At 35.1% G+C, this 21,016-nt stretch overlaps 1 protein-coding gene across 1 annotated transcript in view; it reads right to left on the bottom strand.

Moving 5' to 3' along the window:
• ATM (ATM serine/threonine kinase) overlaps positions 1 to 21,016 on the bottom strand; it is a 121,770-nt gene that overhangs the window by 31,729 nt on the left and 69,025 nt on the right. Inside the window, 13 exon segments of the mRNA XM_020996097.2 lie at positions 123 to 242; positions 1,538 to 1,642; positions 4,653 to 4,801; positions 5,946 to 6,048; positions 6,206 to 6,294; positions 7,800 to 7,908; positions 10,614 to 10,769; positions 12,632 to 12,719; positions 13,609 to 13,647; positions 13,650 to 13,785; positions 14,589 to 14,765; positions 15,741 to 15,882; positions 18,608 to 18,779. Of these exon segments, the coding sequence (XP_020851756.2) occupies positions 123 to 242; positions 1,538 to 1,642; positions 4,653 to 4,801; positions 5,946 to 6,048; positions 6,206 to 6,294; positions 7,800 to 7,908; positions 10,614 to 10,769; positions 12,632 to 12,719; positions 13,609 to 13,647; positions 13,650 to 13,785; positions 14,589 to 14,765; positions 15,741 to 15,882; positions 18,608 to 18,779 (1,585 nt within the window).

The raw sequence follows: 21,016 nt of genomic DNA, 5'->3' as shown, positions 1-21,016 counted from the left end.
AAAGAAGTGGTATAAACCTGTGTGTAGTTTATATTTGTTCAAAATCACTGACAGAAGTAGGATATTATGAGGTTTATTATACTTGGAAAGTTCAAAAGTAAGTAAATTAATCATAGACATACCTGGAGAAAAGCTGTCCTATATTTTCCAATTCTCCAATAGCTTGTAATCTGCTAAGAGTAGGGTAGAGTGAATATACAGATTCAAGGCTGCCTTTACACAATTCTTCTACCTCTTTCACTCTAGAGACAAGAGAAAGAGAAATTTAAGAATAAAGAAGGTGGCTTAGGTAACCAAAATTCAAACTGACTCTCAATGATCTGCTATAATAGCCTCTGAGCATGCCTAGATGACCTATCACTGTAATAAAATCATAATATTATATGTGCTGAGACAATTAATTAGTACTGGGAATAAAGAAAAATTATACACAATGAGGATATACAAATATATTTATGATAAAGTATATGCAGTTAAACTGTAGCTTTTTACTCTTTGCTTAATTTTTAGTCATTTCAACCATCTGTATTTTTACAGTTACCTAGAATTCTAAGCTGTAGTTCATTAACTCTTTGCTGTTGTTCAGTCATTTAGTTGTATCCAATTCTATGTGACCCAAAGGCCTCTGTCCATGGAGTTTTCTTGGCAAAGATACTGGAATGGCTTGCCATTTCCTTCTCCATTTTTTTTCCCAACAGATGAGGAACTGAGGCAAACAGGGATTAAATGACTTGCCCAGGGTCACATAGCTAGTAAGTGTCTGAGGCTGAATTTGAACTCAGATCCTGATGACTCCAGGCCAGGTACTCTATCTACTGCAACACCTAGTATTAACTATTAACCCATTAATTCCAACAACTGTCTCATGGCTTTGCATTGGCCAATCCTCCATTTCTGAAATAAGTTCCCTTCATAAAATTTTCATAGAATCCCTCACTCCCTTCAAGACAAATCTCAAGTGCCATTTTCTATATGAATACTTCCCTGAATTGCACAAATGCCAGCTCTCTCCCTTTCTAACTGGCTTAACTACTTTGTGATTATTTAGGTATACACGTGTACACACACACACACACACACACACACACACACACACACAGAATCTCCTGTGATAGAAAATATAGTCCTTGTGATGAGGGACTGTTTCATAGTTCATATTTGTATTCCCAGTGCGTAGGAGAATATCTGGGACATAGTAGATGCTTAGTAAATTGTTGACTGATCAATAGAGTACCATATACAGATACACACACACACACACACACACACACACACACACACACAGAGTCTCCTGTGATAGAAAATATAGTCCTTGTGATGAGGGACTGTTTCATAGTTCATATTTGTATTCCCAGTGCGTAGGAGAATATCTGGGACATAGTAGATGCTTAGTAAACTGTTGACTGATCAATAGATTAGAGTACCATATACAGATACACACAGACACAGACAGTCAGACAGACACACACACACACACACACACACACATATGCACACGTATGTATTTTTTTTAAAAAGCATTTTCTTTCTTCCATACCTGGCATATTTGAGGGTTTCATAGAATGCAGAGAATTCTTTGTCTCTTAAAGACTGCAGGGCATTGTACAATGATTCATGGTAGCCAGGTCCTTCTGTTCCTTTTCTTTGAGATCATTGAAAGGTAAAACCACAAATTTAATTTTAAAACAGGCATTCCTGCTATCTTCATCAGTAACTTAAAGACAAAATAATACGCTTTTCAAATCTTTTGAGATGAGCTGAGATCAATTGTCTTACATTTTTTTTCTATTTTCTAGAAATTTTGGTGAAGAATACCAGGATGAATTGTACTAGACTATTTAAGCAGAAAAAGGTCATATGAAGCAGAAAAAAAAGTCATAACCTCAGCACTTTGGGCATTATGACTTTGTCATAGAACACTTTGAAAATTAAACATTGATAATCTTTGTCTGCTAGATCTAGGTCTGGAAGGGATGTTAGAGATCATCTAATCCAACACTAATTAATTAACGAAGCTGCTCAGATTCTTAAAATCTAGCCACAGGCTCAGATTCTTATAATCTAGCCAATAGCTCACTAATGTTCAGACTTCTTAAGAGTCTGCCCAATATCACAGATGTTCTAATAAACCTTGCCTTTAGCTTTAAGAAGACTTGGGTCTAATTCCTCAAGGTTTAGGGGTTTAGGAGTTAGGGGTGCTGAGACCCCAAAACCACAACATAAGAGTTCTGCCTAAAAGAATTTATCTTAATGGGGACAAGATGGACCTTACATACAGAAAGACTATGGGAGGGATCTAGCAGTGGTCAAGTAGTCTATGAGGTAACAGAACTCCAGGGACCTGGAGGAAGTGGTGAAAGGAGAAAGGAGCCTAGATAGGATTAAGGGTGGCAAGTGGCCTGGGGCCACAGAGAGGTAAGACAATAGAGGGCTAGGCTAGGTCAAGGGTAACAGAACTGGGAAATTGGGTGTAGCCACAATGAAAGGCCAGTTGATAGGACTGTCCAGGAAAGTGGGAAAGTCCAGGGTTTTTCCCTTCTGGGGTCTAGATCCTATCCTCATCACCATCATAAGCAAGTCAACCCCAAGGCTTCCAACTATCTATTATCTATCTATCTATCTCTTTCAAACAACCCTAGTAATATCATTCTTTTCTTTAAATTAATTAATTAGTTTTTAGTTTTCAACATTCACTTCCATAAGATTTTGAGTTCTAAATATTTTTTGTACATGTGGGTCTTTTTCCCATTTTTATGATTTCTTTGGGATATAGATCTAGAAGTGGTAGATAACAATCTTAAGAGTTACAAAAAACACATTCTCATATATGAAGTAAACAAACATTTTAATCTTATTAAATCCCTTACAATTAGTCATTCATGTTTATTATGTTTCTCCTGATTTTTATAAGTCAAATTTTCTGTTCAATTCTGTTCTTTTCCTCAAAAATACCTGAAAGTCCTTTAGCTCATTAAATATCCACTTCTTCCCATACAGGATTATGCTCAGATTTCCCAGGTAAGTTATTCCTGGTTAAAAACTTCAGCTCCTTTGCTCTTCAGAATATTCCATGGCCTTTGGTCTTTTAATGTAGAAGATGCTAAATCTTGTGTTATCTTGATCATAGCTCTATAGTATTTAAATTTCTCTTTCTAGTTGCTTGTCATATTTTCACTTTGACCAGAGGCTTTTAAAACTTAGCTGTAATGTTCCTATGAGTTTTCATTTGGGGATCTCTTTCAGGCAGTGATCAACGGATTTTTTCAATTTCTATTTTACCTTCCAGTTTTAGAACTTCAGGGCAATTTTCCTTATTAATTTCTTGAAGTATAGTACCTAGACTCTTTATTTTTTGGTCATAACTTTCAGGTAGTCCGACAATTCTTATATTATCTCTCCTAGGAGTTATTTTCTTCAGCAAGGATTTGGATTTCTTTTTCCAACTGCTTGACTTTCTTTTCACAATTTTCTTGCATTATTTTTCTCTTCCCAATTTTTCCTCAACCTTTTTAATTTGATTTTTAAAGTCCTTTTTACATTCTTCCAAGAACTCTTTTTTGGAGTTTGTGACCATTTGACATTTTTCTTTGAAGCTTTACAAGAAGCCGTTTTGTATTCTTCTGATTTTGAACCTTGATCTTCTCTATCACCATAGTAGCTTTCTATGGTTGGGCTCTTTCTCTGTTTTTTACTCTTTTTTTTTTAAGAGCCTATTTCTTGGCTCTTAATTTTATGTTGGAGTTGGACTCTGCTCCCAGGGTATGGAGAATATCTCAGATTTTTCTTGCTGTTGTTTTCTGAAGCCTATTCGGGGGGACTTTGACCTCTTGGTTCCACCAAAGTTCTGTAATCCAAAGCCAGATGAGGATTCTGGCTCCTTGGATTCACACCTTGGTCTATAAATGACCTCAAGCACAAGCCCCTGAGCCATGAACTGCTGCCACCAAAAACATTCTTACTCCCAGTTGTCCCTCAGATGGCTGCAAGCATCAGCTCACCCCTCTGCCCCAGAACTGAAACCAAGGACTCCACTCTTCTGCAAGTGACTACAACCAGCTGGGCCCCTACCTCTCTGCAACTGTACTCGCTAGGGTGTGCTCACTCCTGGCCAGCAGCCACAGCTCAAGAACCTGTGTGATTATTGAGCATGGACCCCGCTTCGAGCACCAGGTGAAGGCACCCAGCCTTCCCCCAACAGCTACCCAGCCCCCACATTGTCTGTGGAGTGAAAGCTCTAGAAGCTAAGGCTGCCTCCTACATAGCTGCCCTCAGGGCTTGCTATTTGTAGACTCTGAGATGTCTATACTTCAATCACGATAGACCAACATATAGGGAGGTCAGATTTTTCTAACATCCTGCCAAGTTGTCTTGGGCTTGATGACTTCTTTATCCGACTTTTGATTATTTCTGCCACTATAAAATTTATTTTGAGGCATTATTTTAAGATATTTATGGGGGAATGTGGGAAAGCCAGGTAGTTTGCTGCCTTATGCAACCATCTTTCCAAAATTCCCTCAGTTTGTTAGATTCTTACAGAATTTTGTGTATGTCCAGGTATGCTAAATTTGCTACACCTTTAAGAGAATATGACATTAATAATCTTTCACATGTATCTGGGGATGGCAAGGAAGAAAAGATGGCTTTCTTTTTACCTGTAAGAAGGGCAATAGTCCCACTGCATGTTCCTCCATGCTGCTTGGTAGCAAAGCTCCTGCTGCTCAGCACACCACTCTGAGTGCTCATAATCCAACCCTTTTAAGTAAGTGGAAAGAGTGTGGCAGAGACCAAAATTCTGCAAGGCCTGATCAAGAATGAAAATTAAATAAAGCATAAACAAAGATCTTAAGTAAGACTTCTTTACTAAGTACAATGCTTTATCTTGAAGCAGAGCTGACACTCAGTTTTCTGAGGATGTGCTAGTAAAGGGTAAACTCTGGCAGGTAGATCCTACACGAAGCCAAAGAAGCTTTGAGTTCAATCCTAAACATAAACTAGGTATTTGTCACCTGAGGACAAGGTGGCTAAATCTGGGAAAAGCTCATCACCAACAAGTTGGCTACCACTATAGTCAACTCACTAATACTTTGCTGAGGTATAAAGGGACTGAAATCTGCATCAGTGAAGAGTGTCCACGCTGATGAAACCAAGGATCTTTTGGGGGTACTGAAAAAACAAAACTATGAGTATTAAAAAATAGAAAAATACTGACTGATTTCACTATTTTCATATAATACATGTTATTATTCTCAAATTAAATATCGTTTAATATGTTTTACAATGAAAATATATGCTGAAAGTCCCCAACTTATGAAAAGGACATGATCCAAAACTTTGTATATGAGTTGAATGTTTGGCCTTCAGAATATATTCCCTCATAGAAACTATTTTAGTGGCACACAGACAGGTTATATCAAACTCTTTAAACCTCTCATAGCTTCTTCTATTTCTGAACATGCAAGATCTCAAAAAAAGTCAATTATTTTCTTTTTTACAGCATAAGAGAGATTTCTGAAGTAAAATGGTAGGCAGATTGCCCTTCTGAACTGTAGATTTTAATCTACTAAGTAAATTAATAAAATTAGTGGTGAAAATAGCATTTCAAGAGTATCAATCATCAAGATTCCAGCACCCATAGAATAGGAGTTCTGATTCAAAGTCATGGACTATCTATATTGTATTCTAACTCAAAGGCTCAAATATTAGACAAAGTTCAGATTTCTGCTCAAAGTTTAGATTTGCTTTGGCATATAAGCCAGTGATGGAAATGTTGGAGAAAACCACTCTAAGACATCACTTAATGTAACAATAATTAATAATTGCAATTCTCACCACAATACAAAATACCTCTTTAATTTAAGTTTTTGCCTATAAACATCCTGCTTAAACATTAAAGCAAGAGTAGGACAATGTACGGTGAACACTTTGTGAAAGAAGAAGAAATGTACCTCTATTATTCCTGCCTGGTGTGTAGCCGGGGAAAGAGCTGTCTCGAGGTCATAGGTCACAAGTGCTTTCCCCCACATTGCTTCATGTTCATATGTTCTTATCCTGTGACAGAAAAAGAAAGCTCTGAGTATTCAACCGCCTACTGGCTCTTTACAGTTTCACAGAAGAGATATAAAATATGACGATTTACCAAAGAAATGAGGGAGTTACGCCATTAGATAGAAATGAATTAATTTTTAAAGCATATGAAGTAACTTGCCTAACAAGGGGTTGTAACATTTTCCCTCCACCACAGCCATAAAGACTATCAGGCTCTCCAATACTTCTATAAATTTCCATAAGAAGATCCTAAAATATCAGAATACCAAAAGAGAATGAGAGAAAAGAAATACAATTTTATGAATTTAATGTTGTCTTTGAAATTATACGATAGTAAGATAAAAAACTATAAAATAATGAGGAAGGTATAACCTCCTCCCCTTTCCAAATCTGTAGTTGTATATTTTACAAATAAATTGAATAAAATTATATTTAAGTACATATTCCATGAAGTCATCAGTAGTAGAAATGTGGTATATTTCTGCTCAGTCTTGTGAGTCAAAGAACTACCTCCTACCTGAGGCCCAGCCCAGATAAATATGGATATGTCTTACAGGCCTTACTAGCCACAGTGATTTAGGAAGACTCTACTAAGGTGAAGTAGATGAGTGGCAATGGGGTGGACAGAGAGTTGCCCTAGGAGTCAAGAAGACATAGCTCAAGTCTCACCTTTAAAACCTACTGGCTATGTGATCTTGGGCAAATCATTTCAACTTCTGGAGCACCGCAGATAACTCTCTAAGACTGAAAAGTTGCAAAGCAGACGCTGATCTACATTGGTAGAGAAAGTTTCCTCACCAGGTATTTCCTAAGCCATTAAATCAAACATTTACTCTCTCCCCCTGCCCCCTAAATCTGTTAAGCTGATGAGTGAGGGCTTTTAATCTGCACTAGTGGAAATAGTATGAACCTTTATGAAATCATAGGTCCTAGAAGTACTGAAGCAAGTTATATTAATTTCAAAGATACATTATTTTTAGAAAGATAACAACAAAATGTTTCACAATCATTAGAAAGTCATTTCACAATTATTAGAAAGAACTGTTATGAAATAGTATCTGTAAGTGCGTATTCCTAATATGCTTGAAATGCTTAAAAACAATTTGAACTTTAAGTTCAAAGGGTCACCTTAAATCCTATTTCTATTATTAAGTCTTATTTCATTTGGCAAATGTATGACTGAAAAAAAAAAGGGGGGATGATTTCAAAATGATTTTGAGGAATACTGAATGGATACCTTACTCTATTGGTATCCATTTAATGTCAAGAAATCTCTAGGAAAACCTCCAGAACATCAAAGTGAACCTACCAGGGATATTTATAAGAGGACAGGCAAGTATGGTTGCAAACTGCATCACTGAAGGCAATACTCACATTGATCAGATCACAGGTCCATCAAAGCAATATAGATATTGTCATTTAAAAAAAATAATTCAAAGTCAAATTTCTTCCCAGACACTAATTTTTTAAAAGTTCTTATTAGGAGAATTTGAATTAATGAATCTGTATTGTATTTGCTTAGTATGCCACTATGCCAATGTAAAAAAAAACTTCCTCTTGCTTTATTTTTAATTTGCAAATTCTGATATATTTAAAAGCCTATCACTCAGGTTAAACACAGTAAAAATTTTGGTTTTCAAATAACATTATGTACATATAAACAGATGTATATATTTATATGTATATGCTCCTGACCTCAATAATCACTATTAAACAACTATTATTAATGTCCAAAAGGAGGCAGTCTATTTTACCTGTAAACTTATTCCAGTTTCTTCTTTACTTTTCTCACTCAAACTAGAAATAGTTGTACACTGACTTCCATCTTCAAATGTTAGACTTCTGCTTGCTGAGAAAGTAGTTCTATAAAAGAGATGACTCAATTTGAACTGTTGGACATTGTGTCTAGTGGAAAATTAACACAAACCCCTGACTGTCCTCAAAATTAGATTACTAAAAGCAGGCACTAACTGTCCAAATTTGCCATGCAATTTTGCTAAAATTAGCCAAAATTTAACCCAAACATATCAAATGTAGGCATGTCTAAAGGCCTTTATATTTATCACAGAACTCAATTATTCCTTATCTTGAAGAAAGACAATTCAGTACTTTGAGTTTATATATGTTTGTACTACATGTAGATTAATACTAACATAACTAAATATATACTTAGAAAGGAATACCAAACTTTTAAGAACACAAAGTGAAAAGCAGTGGATTTGGAATCAGACAACCTGGGTTCAAATTCTATCTTTGCGACTTACTATCTAAGACTTTACTATTGAGGAAGTAACAACCTCCCTGGAGCTTAGATTCCTCAGGCCTAACAGGAGGGGGTTGGATTAGATAACCTCCAAGATCATTTCCATCTCTAAATATATCTTCTTTGTTGTTGCTTAGTTGTTTTTCAGTCACATCCAATGACTTTGTAACCCCATTTAGGGTTTTCTTGGCAAAGATACTGAAGTGCTTTGCCATTTCCCTAATTCATTTTACAGATGAGGAAACTGAGGTAAACAAGGTTAAGTGACTTGACCAGGGTCTAAGTCCAGATTTGAATTTAGGTCTTCTGACTCCAGGTCCAGTGCTTTATTAACTGCACCTAGGTGTCCCAAAAATATTATATATCTTCTTCTGACCCTCAAACTGGGAAAGAACCACTTTTTTGTTTAGTACGTATTATAAGAGCAACATAATTGCTCTAAGGATGCTTATATACTAAAAATGACAACTCCAAATCTGGTCCATCATACACCATATTTACATAAATGATAGTTTTAGTCATTTCCTATCTGAAGGATTGCCTAAGACTTGAAAGTAAATAATTAGTAAAAGGATTTAAAACAACTATTGTTAGGTATCAGAATCCAGGCACCTGATTTTTAGAGTACAAAAGCTTTACTATGTTTATATATCAGTGGCTGTTTTAAGCAATAATAATTTGCAACCATAATGTGAAGAAGACTGCTAACTTTACCATTTTATCTTCTCTTGCAATAGGAATTGTTTTGTGGCAAGGGACTAAGAATCAGTCCTACAAACCGCCACAAAAAACACATTCCCTCAAACTAAAGTTGATTAAAGAAATCAAATTAAGATGGCGCAAAGATCACAGAGATAGTGAAAATGACAGTATACTTTTTCCAGTGATTTGAACTATTTACCTTCTCAGCTCCATTTAAAAAAATTTATCCATCATCAAACTCAACTCAACAAATACTAATTAAATGAGTTCTATGTGCATGGCACAGGCTAGGTGCTACAGATAAAGTAATAGCCCTGCCTTCAAGGTGTTTCAAGATTACTTAATACATACCCATACATAAATTGAAGGTAATTTAGGGAAAGAACTAACACTAACAACTAAAAGTATCACAAAAAGCTTTTCCTAAGAAGTGGCTTCTTGTTGAACTTTAGGAAGCAGAGATGATGAGAGAGTACATTCCAGGCATGAGGGATAGACTGTGTAATTGCACAGATATGACACTGAATGCTAAGTTAAAGTAATGGGCTAATATGGCCTGAACAGTGTAGTAATACATTAATAACTGACATTAAAATCGCACTTTAAGATTTTGTAGGAGCTATTACCTCATCTGATCTTGACAATAAACCTGTGAGATAAATATCAAAGATATTAATATCTCAATTTTACAGATGGGGAAAATGAGATATTAATGTTAAATGACTTGCCCAGGGTCATATCACTAGTAAGTACCTGAGGCAAGCTTTGAACTGAGGTCTTTTAATTCCAAAGTTTGGCATTCTGTCCGCTATGTCATGCTGCTTTCATGAAATAAGTCAAGTAATATAGGTCGGAGTTTGATTGCAAAAAGCTTGAAAGGTAAGCTGAGGTGCTTTAGAGATATTATTTCAGCAGCTGTGTGGAGAAAGGAAAGACTGGAAGCAAGGAAACTAATTAGAAGGATGTGGTAATAATTTAAGCCAAGTGGTGATGAGGGACTAATGGTAATCACAATCAAAATCAGTGAAGTAATGAGAGTAATTCCACAAGCACACAAAGTAATCTCTTTCATTATTTAATCATTACACCTCACACTGATACAGGGCAGAAAGTAACTATGCATTTCTCTCTCCAATTTGTTTACTTATTTGAACATAAACCTAGATATTGAACTATAACAATAACCTTCGAAATTTATTATCTGTCGAGAAAAACTTATCATTAGTAAGTTAAATGTTGAGTGATAAACTTAACTGAAAACAAAGATTTGGTCATTCATTCATTTAAAAAATATTTACTAAGCCTCATCATTGGGCTAGGCACATTAAAGGATACAAAGAGCTTATCAACCCTCTTTGAGCAGTTTATAATCCAATAGGATTCTTAGTATTCTTAATTGGTAAAGTGGGAGTTTATTACCAAGTATACATAGTTCTTACAATTAGAGCAGAACTCTTCTATACTTCAAATAGCAGCATTCCCCGCTTCCCTTTGTATAGGGTCTATGTCTAAATTGTCTTCTTTTTTAAAAGCCCCCTTCCCCAACTCCAGCAACTTTATCTTATCATAAATATGAAGAATTTTAAGTCTTTCAAGCCATTACCTTTTCTGCTGATCATCCAGTTTTTTCCTGTCTGCATAGATTTCTGCATACAGTAATGCTGTGAAGTGAGCTGCACAAGACTGAGCTACCATGGCAACCTCCAAATAATTCAACTCCAGCCAGAAAGCGTCATCAAAAACTGTCCCTGAGGAGGGTCTGATAAAAAATTAAAAGTAAATCAGAATCCATTTCTTAAAATTTAAAAGTTCTTGCATAATACTACAATGACAGATATATATCAAATATTGAGCTTAGCTGGAAAGTCAAACTATCCTGCTGCTTTGTTAGTAGACTAAAGACACAAATAATTTTACAAAAATACACTGATATAACTAACCAGCATATTTAAAAATATTTAATATCTAAAGTCTCATCCAGATCTAACATTCTTTGTTTCCAAAACCTTGCATAAATAAGCTGTTATAAAATGAAAAAGAATCTTCAATAAAAGACTTTAAATCAACATATGTATGCCGCTACATTTCATTATACAAAAAGTTATTGGTGTTGGTCCTATGTCTTTGAATATCTATGTCCTATGTCTTTGAAAGACTCTAAAATCAGTTTAGTAATAATGAAAATTTTGCTCTTTCCCTGGTTCCTGAGAGATTCTGGGACACTAACTGTATAAACTGTTCAATCTAGAAACACATACACTTTAAGGCTTACAGTTGCTTTTGTAAAGAGGTGGAATTAAAAGAAATAAATCAAAATATGAAGAACAAATACGGTGATTGGAGAAACAGGGAGAAAAGGTAGGGAAAGAATGTAGCGCTTTAATATGCTCACAATTAAGAAAATCAGCATAGAGCTATGTTTCTAAAATTTTTAAGTCTGCAAGTCACTTCAGAAGCCCTCAGACTCCTTCTACTCTAAAATCTTCACCCAGCATTGTTACTAATAAAACAACAAAGAAAGATATTAGTATAAAACTGATTTTGTCAGAGTAAGATCATACAATCCCTACACTGTGAAGGAATCACACAACACCTGACCTAATGCACAACCAAAGCATGAAATATGAATTTCCTCTACAATGTCATATTACAGGACAACAGGTGTAAACAATATTACATTATAAAAAAGGAGGCCAGGCTACACCACTCAGAGAAGCCATGTGTCAGCAGAGTTCTTCAGCAACTCTCCCAGAAATTAAAAACACAGAGGAAGGCCAAAGGGGAGAGGTACAGAGAATCACATAAACAAAGTTTTAGGAGTAGATTGAAACCTGACAAATAACCTAGTCCAATTTTCTCATTTTCCTGAAGATGGTCAAGCACACAGATATGAAGTAGAGACCAAAACTGCATGTTTAGGCTTCTCCCACTATACTATCCTGCCTCCTTTATTCTGAAGCTCTACAACAAAACATATTTTCTGAAAAGAAGGGGAACATACTGACCCGTCCCCATAGACCACTTGGGAATATATGATTTGAGGAGCAAATTCAGTGACAAGATCAGTACAGCAATGACAATGTGAAATAGTCACAAGAACAAGACTTGTCAGTACAAAGCCAAGCAGAGATTAACAGATTATTCTTAATCTTATAAGAGAAGGTAGGCTTTTTGGCTAACAGCAAATCTATTCATAAAGTCCTAATTCCAGCTCTCCTACTTCACACCTGTGTGATCCTGGGCAAGCAACAAATCTCTTTGGGCCTTGGTTTCTACATGTATAAGATTGGAAGCTCTAATTCTGAAAAGGTTCAGGTGTGCAACCACAAATTGATAAATGGAACATATAAAGAACATAAAAAGGCAGGGTTTAATGAGTTCTGGTAGCCCCAGCATGGTTTCATTTAGTTTCTGGCTACCCTAACTTCTCCAAGAATGGTAGCAACCCATCTGGCTTAAAGAGCTATTGGAAGTTACTGCATGTGGCCGCTGTAGGCACCTAATACCTTAGGTATCTTAAGTTAACAACTCATATTGACATGGTAAAATGATAAAAGCTTTTTCCATCTTTTATGATTCCACCTTCAAAATCCAAAAAGGCCCTGATGCTGCATTCATTACCTTCTTTGTCTTCTCATATAATCCACAACAGAAAGCATTGTTCGCCTTGATTTTTTATCCAAAGATCCTCGAAACAGAAATTCTGATTCTAAGTTAAAAAAGATATAAAATTTGGCAGAAATGAACCTTCTTCTGATCCATCAAAACAAAGAGCACTACCCAGAAATTTAAAGTTTATCTATGAGATACATAAATTTTCACATATAGCTTTTTAATAATTTCCTTTAAAAACAGGGTAAAATGACTAAGGAATAAAGGGTTCCAGAATTCTTTTCTAAACTACAGAAGTCTAATCACAAAACAGTAAATAATCCATATTAAGTATATAGTGCAAGTGAAGCTACCTAATGTTTGAAATGTTATACTATAGCAGATATCTCTGTATAGCCATATCAAAGACATAAAACTATTAAACTGAATCATAAAATGATAAAAAAAAATTTCCAGGTTATCAATGAAGTTATTAATGATCAAATGATGAATGTATAAAAAATGCATAAAATGATGTTTTAATCCACATATTATTTTAATACATCAAAAGCATAAAGACATTTACAAACATTTATACTAAGCTCTTGCTTACATACATATTGATTATTGCGTACTTTGGGCCACATAAGCAATTTTTAGTCCTAGAGTAGATTTCCCCTGCCATCTCACACTTCTATGATCCATGTGATTACTTGTGATTACTTGAGGTGTATTTAGGGAATGCAAAGTAATTTCTAAATTAACTTAAGAAAAACTTAAGAAAAATATAAAAAAGAAATTTTGTTGCCCTCAAACCCCAACAACTTTCATTATTATATCAAATGAAAATAAAATACTTGTAGTTTTGGTCTTTTAGAGCAAATGCTCTATATTATCCATAACATTGCTTCCTCTTCGTTAGCATGGATAATTAAAGGTTGACTCTTTACATAAAAGTAAGTCTGGTTCTATTTTAATAATATTTAAATTTCAGAAGCTTTTAATACCTGAATCTAAAGTTGCAGGAGTTGTGGATCGGCTGATTGTGAGGAATATCTGAAACAGTTAGTAAAAAATCCCTGGATATGCACAGAGAGGAGATTTCGCCAGGACTCATTTGTATCATGGAGCAAAGTATCATGAATCAAATATGGAAGCACATACTGACAAAAGCTGGGTTTTACCTAGAATACACAAAGGGTTTAGGCAAAAATAACATGTCAAATTTCACATTTCCATTCCTTTCTACAGGCTTATTACACTTTTTTAAAAATGACAAATGTTAGTGGCAAATTGGTGAACTTAAAATCTCTAAGATTTACCAAAACTATAGGATCCTGATTATAGTTAATATTTAAGAAACAAATACATAGCCATACATTAATGTTGCTTTACAGTTGGAAGAATTATTAATATGTGAATATGTAGTCTTCCAAGAAACATACTCTTCCTTTGGAATACTAAGAAAATGAAGTATAGCACAAAAAGGGAAATCTGAAATTGTCAATTTTGCATATTTACAACAGTTATCCAGAGAGAGCCATGATACTGAAACACTAAAAATACGTGTTTTTAATAGTTTACCTAATTTTCAAAAATCTGCAAACCAGAGATTATCAAGACTGGTTACTTATAATGTATATCAAACTTTATATGAATTGTATTATATGAACAGTATGGTATTAAACTAATAGGATGAATATGACATCAAACTAAAACTAGAGAAAAATATATGTCTTTTATAGCGAACTAAGAAGTAGGAAGAGAATAATGATACATAAGTAAGATATGTTCCATATGCCAAAAGGATGAGGATGCCCATCAGTAACATTATCTTCAAGTATGAAGATTTGTAAAACACTTGTGGAAGATTGTGACTACCACACAGAAACAAGATTTATGCAAAATAAAGAAATTTTTTTTTAAAGTAAAAGACAGAAGAGATTAAGCCAAACAGAATCTTGGAGGTGATATGTATTCTTCTTACTTCACACAGTGGCTTTAGTAATAGAAGAATTTCACTTTTTATGCCCCCACTGTTCAAAAGTATACAAGTCAATGTCTTGATCCAACTATCATGGCTTTCTTCCTGAGGAACCCACAAATTTGAATCATCCAAGCTTTCCAAAGGATTTTCTTTGTCAATTCTAGGAATTTCTAGAAACTAAAAAGAAAAAGTTCAAGTCATGTGAAAGTAATAATGAGATATTATATTTTCTCTCATAGATCCCACAAGCTGCTCAACCTCCTCTTCTTCACAGGGTTTTTCTGAGGATGAAAAGAGATAATGTATGTGAAAGTATTACTTTCACATATATTACATAAAAATTCTGCCTTGCCAACGGCCTTAAAAAAAGGACTAAAATACAAAATACAATTGCAAAAGCAAAGCATTCATGGTAATGGGGTGTTCTAAAATTAAATTATCAACTGTAAATGATTTCTTAAGTGCTTGAGGTGTGGAGGTGGGGCAGTGAGAAAATGAGGAAAGCATGGAGAAGCAAAAAAGTTATCAAAAGGAATATACCTCCTTACCTTCCTTAACTAAGGCAAGGGCTTAAGAATAAAGATATATTTAAAATTACACAATCAATACTTTAGCTTTTCTTTTTGTAAAAGAACATTGTGATAAGTTGATTGGATGATTACTTATCACGATGCTATAGAGAAAATTCATGCTTCATGTAGAGATCAGACAAGATAATTTCTAAGGTTCTTCCCAACTTTAAAATTCTGTGACTGTAAGTTAAATCTTTCTGGAAAGAGGTATCTGCCAGTCTGCCAGAGGAGCCTAAAAAAGAGAATCTAAAGTGACTGAGGAGTAAGAGAATCACCACACAGAATTAAGATGACTGAACCCCTACTTCTCTAGGGAAAAAAATACACAAACCAATTTATAAAGATGGGAAACAGAAGAATTGCCTATCCTCAGAGCCATAATAGCCCTGTGCTTTTTTTTTCCCAAATGTGCTAAGTAAAGTGCACAATTTTAATTTTATTCTTGACTTAAATGTTAGTGGAATAAGATAAATTCTTTGAAGGGAATTGCATCTCATACTTCTCTATCTCCTACGATATTCAGTCTAGCACTAGGCATACAGAAGGTATTCAATAATTACTCAGCAAAGATTAAACATACCTTTTTCCTAGATGTTCTGAAAGGTTGTAGGTATATAAGCACAGGGTCAGCTGTTTTCTTATAAACCTCCCAGAACTCATGTCCAGTCTTTGTGGCTAAAATATTTTTCAAACATGCAACAGCAGCTGATCGAACCTTAACACTGAAAAACATATACATTTGAACCAGTACCTTTTACATATTTAATATAGGCACTTTTGACAAATATTAACAAATAATCAACAAATTCCTTAGAAAGCATGAAAATGAATTCAGAAATATATATGGAAGAATTTAATATACATTAAAAAAAACTTAATATGATAATTTAACGCAATGATGAAATTATAACCAAAGTATTCTACATGATCCTTCAACTTTAAAGGAAGAATATACACTTACCCATATTGAGTCCAGTGACATTTAAGGTATTACGACTACAAATTTATTAGACAAACTCTCTTTCCTTTCTTTGACCTTGAAAAGTAGTCTTTACATCTCATATGTACTTGTGTTCTATTCTGTGTTATATTTATTGCTAGATACGTCATATCCTTTCCTGGCCCCTCCTAGATCATAAGTTCCAGGAACAGAGACCACATCTTAGTTATCTTTGTATCATTCCATAGGCTCAATATTACATGTTTATTTTCTTCTTTTTCAGTTTGGAACTGTGATTTTACTGGGTATCCTGTCTAGGAAACACCCTCTGCAGATCAGCATCTGATCTGCAACTTAAAAACTTAGGAGAGCTGCCTGAGAAGTTAAGTGACTTGCTCAGGATCACACAGTAGGGATATGTCAAAAGCAGAACTTGAACTCAGGTCTTCTTGCATTCAAGGAAGTCAACTTTATATCCACTATACCAGAGGTATCAAAAACATGGCACAACACTCCCTAATTGGGAAATATTTAACAAAATAAATAAATGCAACAAAACACAGGTAACCGTGGTTTCCTAAGTCGGCCCACATGGATACTTAATTTAGTAACTTCCATTCTCTTTGAGTTTGATATCCCTGCACGACGCCAAGCTACTTTATACGTAACAGGTATTTAGTAAATGTTTGTTCATCTGAATTCTCCAAATGAATAAAGAGTAGCTGAGGATATCACAATCTAATAAGGCATGACTGCTTTTCATTTGAAAGTTAGAGGTAGGGTCTTATTAGCCTTAAAAACCATTTAAGACTTAAAAAGAGATTTAAAAATCAATTCCTCCTTCATGAACTGAAGAGATTATTTTTCTTCAGAAGGGAGAAGAATAAAAAATAAGGAAAAATAAAAAGGAGGAGGAAGAGGGAAGGAAAAGTATATTTTCCTCAAAATAGTGACACTATTGTCACTAATAGTTAAATATATAGCAAAATGATCTCAAAGTCAGAGTTCTAGCATCCTCAACCATTAAGAAAGCAGAGAATCAAAAATTGAGCTTAAAAAAAATCTTAAGTAGCATAAAGAATTACTGAATTACTTATATCTGATCTCATGGATACTTTCTTTTCTCTCTCTTTCTCTTTTTTTTCCCTTTTCTTTTCTTTTTTTATGTGTGAGGCAACTGGGGTTAAGCGACTTGCCTAGGGTCACACAACTAGTGTCTATGAAGCTGGATTTGAACTCAGGTCCTCCTGACTCGGCGCCAGTGCTCTATCCACTGTGCCACCTAGCTGTCCCTCTCTTTCTCTTTTTTTAAACACTATTTTTCCCGGTCCCTTCCTACCTGACCACTCCTTTTTAATCTGTTATGCTAGATCTTCATCCATGTAACTATTTTGAGTATATACCAAGACTCTGTCCTGGGCTACCTTCTCTTTTCTCTCTATGCTCTCTCACTAGTGATCTCATCATGTCTCACGACTTTAATTAGCATCAGTACAAAGATCTATATATCCACCCCTACTGTCTCCTGAGCCTCAGTCCAACATCACCAACTGCCTAATAGACATTTCAAACTGATGTCCCATAGATATTTCATACTCAACATGTCCAAAGAAAACTTATTATCTCTCCCCTAGTCCCCAAACCTATTCTTATTCTGAATGTCTATATCACTGTCAAGTCCTTTCAGTCATCCAGGTTCACAACCTCAGACTCATTCTCAGCTCCTCATTCTCCATCACTGCACATAGTCAATCAGCTCCATTTTGTTTCTATCTGTACAACTGACTTGTATAGGCCTCCTCCTAGAGTCAGTTAGGTGGCACCATGGATAGAGCTGGGCCTGGAGTTAGGAGAACCTGAGTTCAAATTTGACTTCAGATATTTACATATACATATATAAAACAAACCTGATTATCTGATTTCTCAGACCAGAAGAGATTAAAAGCAACCAAAAATAGGAAAAGTTGTAGGAGACATTCATATCAATAGCAGAAATAATTGGAGATGTTCTGATAACAAGAGAAAAAGAAGAAAAGCTACTATATTTTAGTCTAACTCAATAACTGAAAATCTTAATTCTGGATCATTAAGAAAGGTTGTTTTATTCAACATACTGTTTGAAATGGCAGAGAAATGTATCACGCATTCCAGAAAAGTTTCTATCAAAAATGGCTAATTTTTTTTTAAATTTGGTACTTAAAAACTTCATTTGTCAAGACTCATCTTCATCAGTTTAAATCCAACCTCAAATATTTACCAGCTGTGTGATCCTAGGCAAGTCACTTAACCATATTTGCCTCAGTTTCCTCATCTGTAAAATGAGCTGGAGAAGGAAATGGCAAACCACCCCAGTACGTTTTCCAAGAAAACCCCAAATGGGGCCACAAAGAGTTAGACATGACTAGAAAACAACTGAACATATGGAAAATTCATTCATATGCAATCTCATTTCCTAGAAGACAGATAAATTAGGTAGTATTACAGAAAAACTATCATTAAATACTCACCAATCTTCTACCAGTACATTATTTAGGTATGTGAGCATTATGAAGGTCCACTGTAGTTCTTTATCCTCAAATAAGTCAATGGCCTTGGAATAAGACACATCTTTACCATGTTTAATGGCTATTGTAGAAAAATCTAAAGGACCCACTTCTCCCAAGCAGCTTCCAATGGCCTCTACAAATAGAAATACCATTTTGGTATAAGCTGAATTTTTTGTAGAATTTCTGCAATGTTGAAAAAACTAAAATAATCTCTTAATGCCAAGAAAAGTTTACTTTTTCACAATATATTGTAAAAGATCTAGGGTGAAGTAAAGAAACAAATTTCTTTAGGCCTTGAATGACCTCAAATTTCTAACAGACACAAAAGCTCTTCTTAACACCAGTAACCTTCCAGTATCACTGAATGGCTGTAAGTCATGGAACACCACTGTCTCCAAAGAGGTCATTCAGCCACTCAGCCAGTGAGCAATGGAGAGGGTACAGAAAAACTAATCATGGCCTTAGGCATCTATGTATAGAATATATGTAATCAACAAGGTGAACTTCAAATTTTAACATGAATTGATAAATTTATAGAAGTCACCAAGACTCGGTGTGATGAGATTTATAATTAAAATACAGGAGTGGAAAGGGTATACCTTATTCAAAGAAATCCACAAATTAGAGAATGGGATGTGCACTTGGGTGTGGATGAAAGAGGAGACAGAAACAGTAAGTTTCACTCTGAAGACCTAAAAGAACTTACAAATAAGCCTAATTCTAGCACAACAGCACTTTGGAGATAGTAACTTTGTAGGGAGCAATTTCAGTAGAATGATAAGGTCAGAAGCAGATTTATAATTTAGTGCAAATCACACTAAATCAAAACACATAATCAGAACAATTTTCTGGCACATGAATTATACAGAATAGTGGCATAAACCCATACTGGAAAGGTGCCAAGCATTACAGCAGTCACTTGTGATCCTGCAGGGTTCTGGCAGTGTCTACATTTGCACTAGGAGAAGGTAAATTATGGGTGCTTCTGACTTTCCAGACTTCAAGACCAGGTCTCTGCTATAGTCTCACCCTAAAACCTCCATCTGTCATGCCAGCCCCCTGCTCCCCTGGTGCCTTTTTTTTTTTTCTGGGGTTTCCATTTTGGAGAGGCCACAGGCCAGCCAATCTTCATTCCCTTCTGACTTCCTGGACTTCCATACCATGCCCCTCTTCAAGAACCTTCATTCTTCCCAGCTGCTTTTCAGTCCCCTTTTGTGTGATGTCTTCCCCAATAGAATGTAAGCACTGTGAGGTGCTTTTTTGTTTTTTTTGCTACTTGTATTGTATTCCCAAGATTTATAGTGCTTAATAACTGCTTGCTGCCTTGTGAGAAAGAAGGTGATATTTTTCTAATTAGAGGGCTTAGAAAGGAGTACCTTTCTACTGGATGCCATGCTATTCTATAGAAGTTATGAGGAGAAGGCACAGCTGGAAGAGTAGAAATACTTTCCATTACTACCATTTGTCATATTTGAGGCAATAGTGCTAGAACAATTTTGAGCTAGACATTTCCTTCCCTCTCCTGTTCTGAATCTATGAAAATCTGTACAAAGCAGAAAATTTGCTTCCTATATTGGGAAAAATTGTTCCCAAATACATCTGGGGAAAAAAATCATTTTTTCTACTGGACACAAAACACAGAATGCTACTTTACTCCATAAAGTCTAGTCTCAAAACTTTTTTGTAGTTATGCTTCTCAGAATTCAGTGTAACTCTGGCACATGTCTGTTGACTAACTCTGGAAGCAAGAAGGCATTTATGATTTGCCCCAAGTCCTTTGCATATGGACACGTGTAATAACTGTTTAAACACACAATTTACATGAATAAAACATTGTCCTATCATCCACTTTTAAATCTGAGAAGGGAAAAAAAAGTATGAAAGAAAACTAACATGCCTCGTTTTCCTAACACCCAAATTAACAAAACTGCACTATATTTTTCTATGGTGGTAAAGATTTTGATGTATAAGATGTAAATAACTGTTTATGAAAATTTACATACATTTATTACGCTAAAAATTTTACCTTGTGGTATATGATTGTGATGGAATACTATTGTGCTATAAGAAATGATGAGCAAGATGCTTTCAGAAAAACCTGGGAAGACTTAGATGAACTGATGCAAAGTGAAGTGAGTAGAACCAGAAGAACATTGTACACAGTAACAGCAGTACTGTAGAATGATCAACTATGAAAGACTTAGCCATTCTGATCAGTATAGTGATCTAAGACAATCACAAAGGACTTCTGATGAAAAAAAGCTATCCATCCCCAGAAAAATAACTGACAGAATCTGAATGCTGATTGAAACATACTTTTTTACTGTCTTTATTTTTCTCGGGGTTTTTGGCCTGTTTTTTTCATTTACA

The sequence above is a fragment of the Phascolarctos cinereus genome, unplaced genomic scaffold (assembly GCF_003287225.1).
Source record: "Phascolarctos cinereus isolate Bilbo 61053 unplaced genomic scaffold, phaCin_HiC Scaffold_726;HRSCAF=1367, whole genome shotgun sequence".
Lineage (NCBI taxonomy): Eukaryota > Metazoa > Chordata > Mammalia > Diprotodontia > Phascolarctidae > Phascolarctos > Phascolarctos cinereus.
The sequence above is the reverse complement of the archived record's forward strand: the minus strand, read 5'-3'. Positions and strand labels throughout refer to the sequence as shown.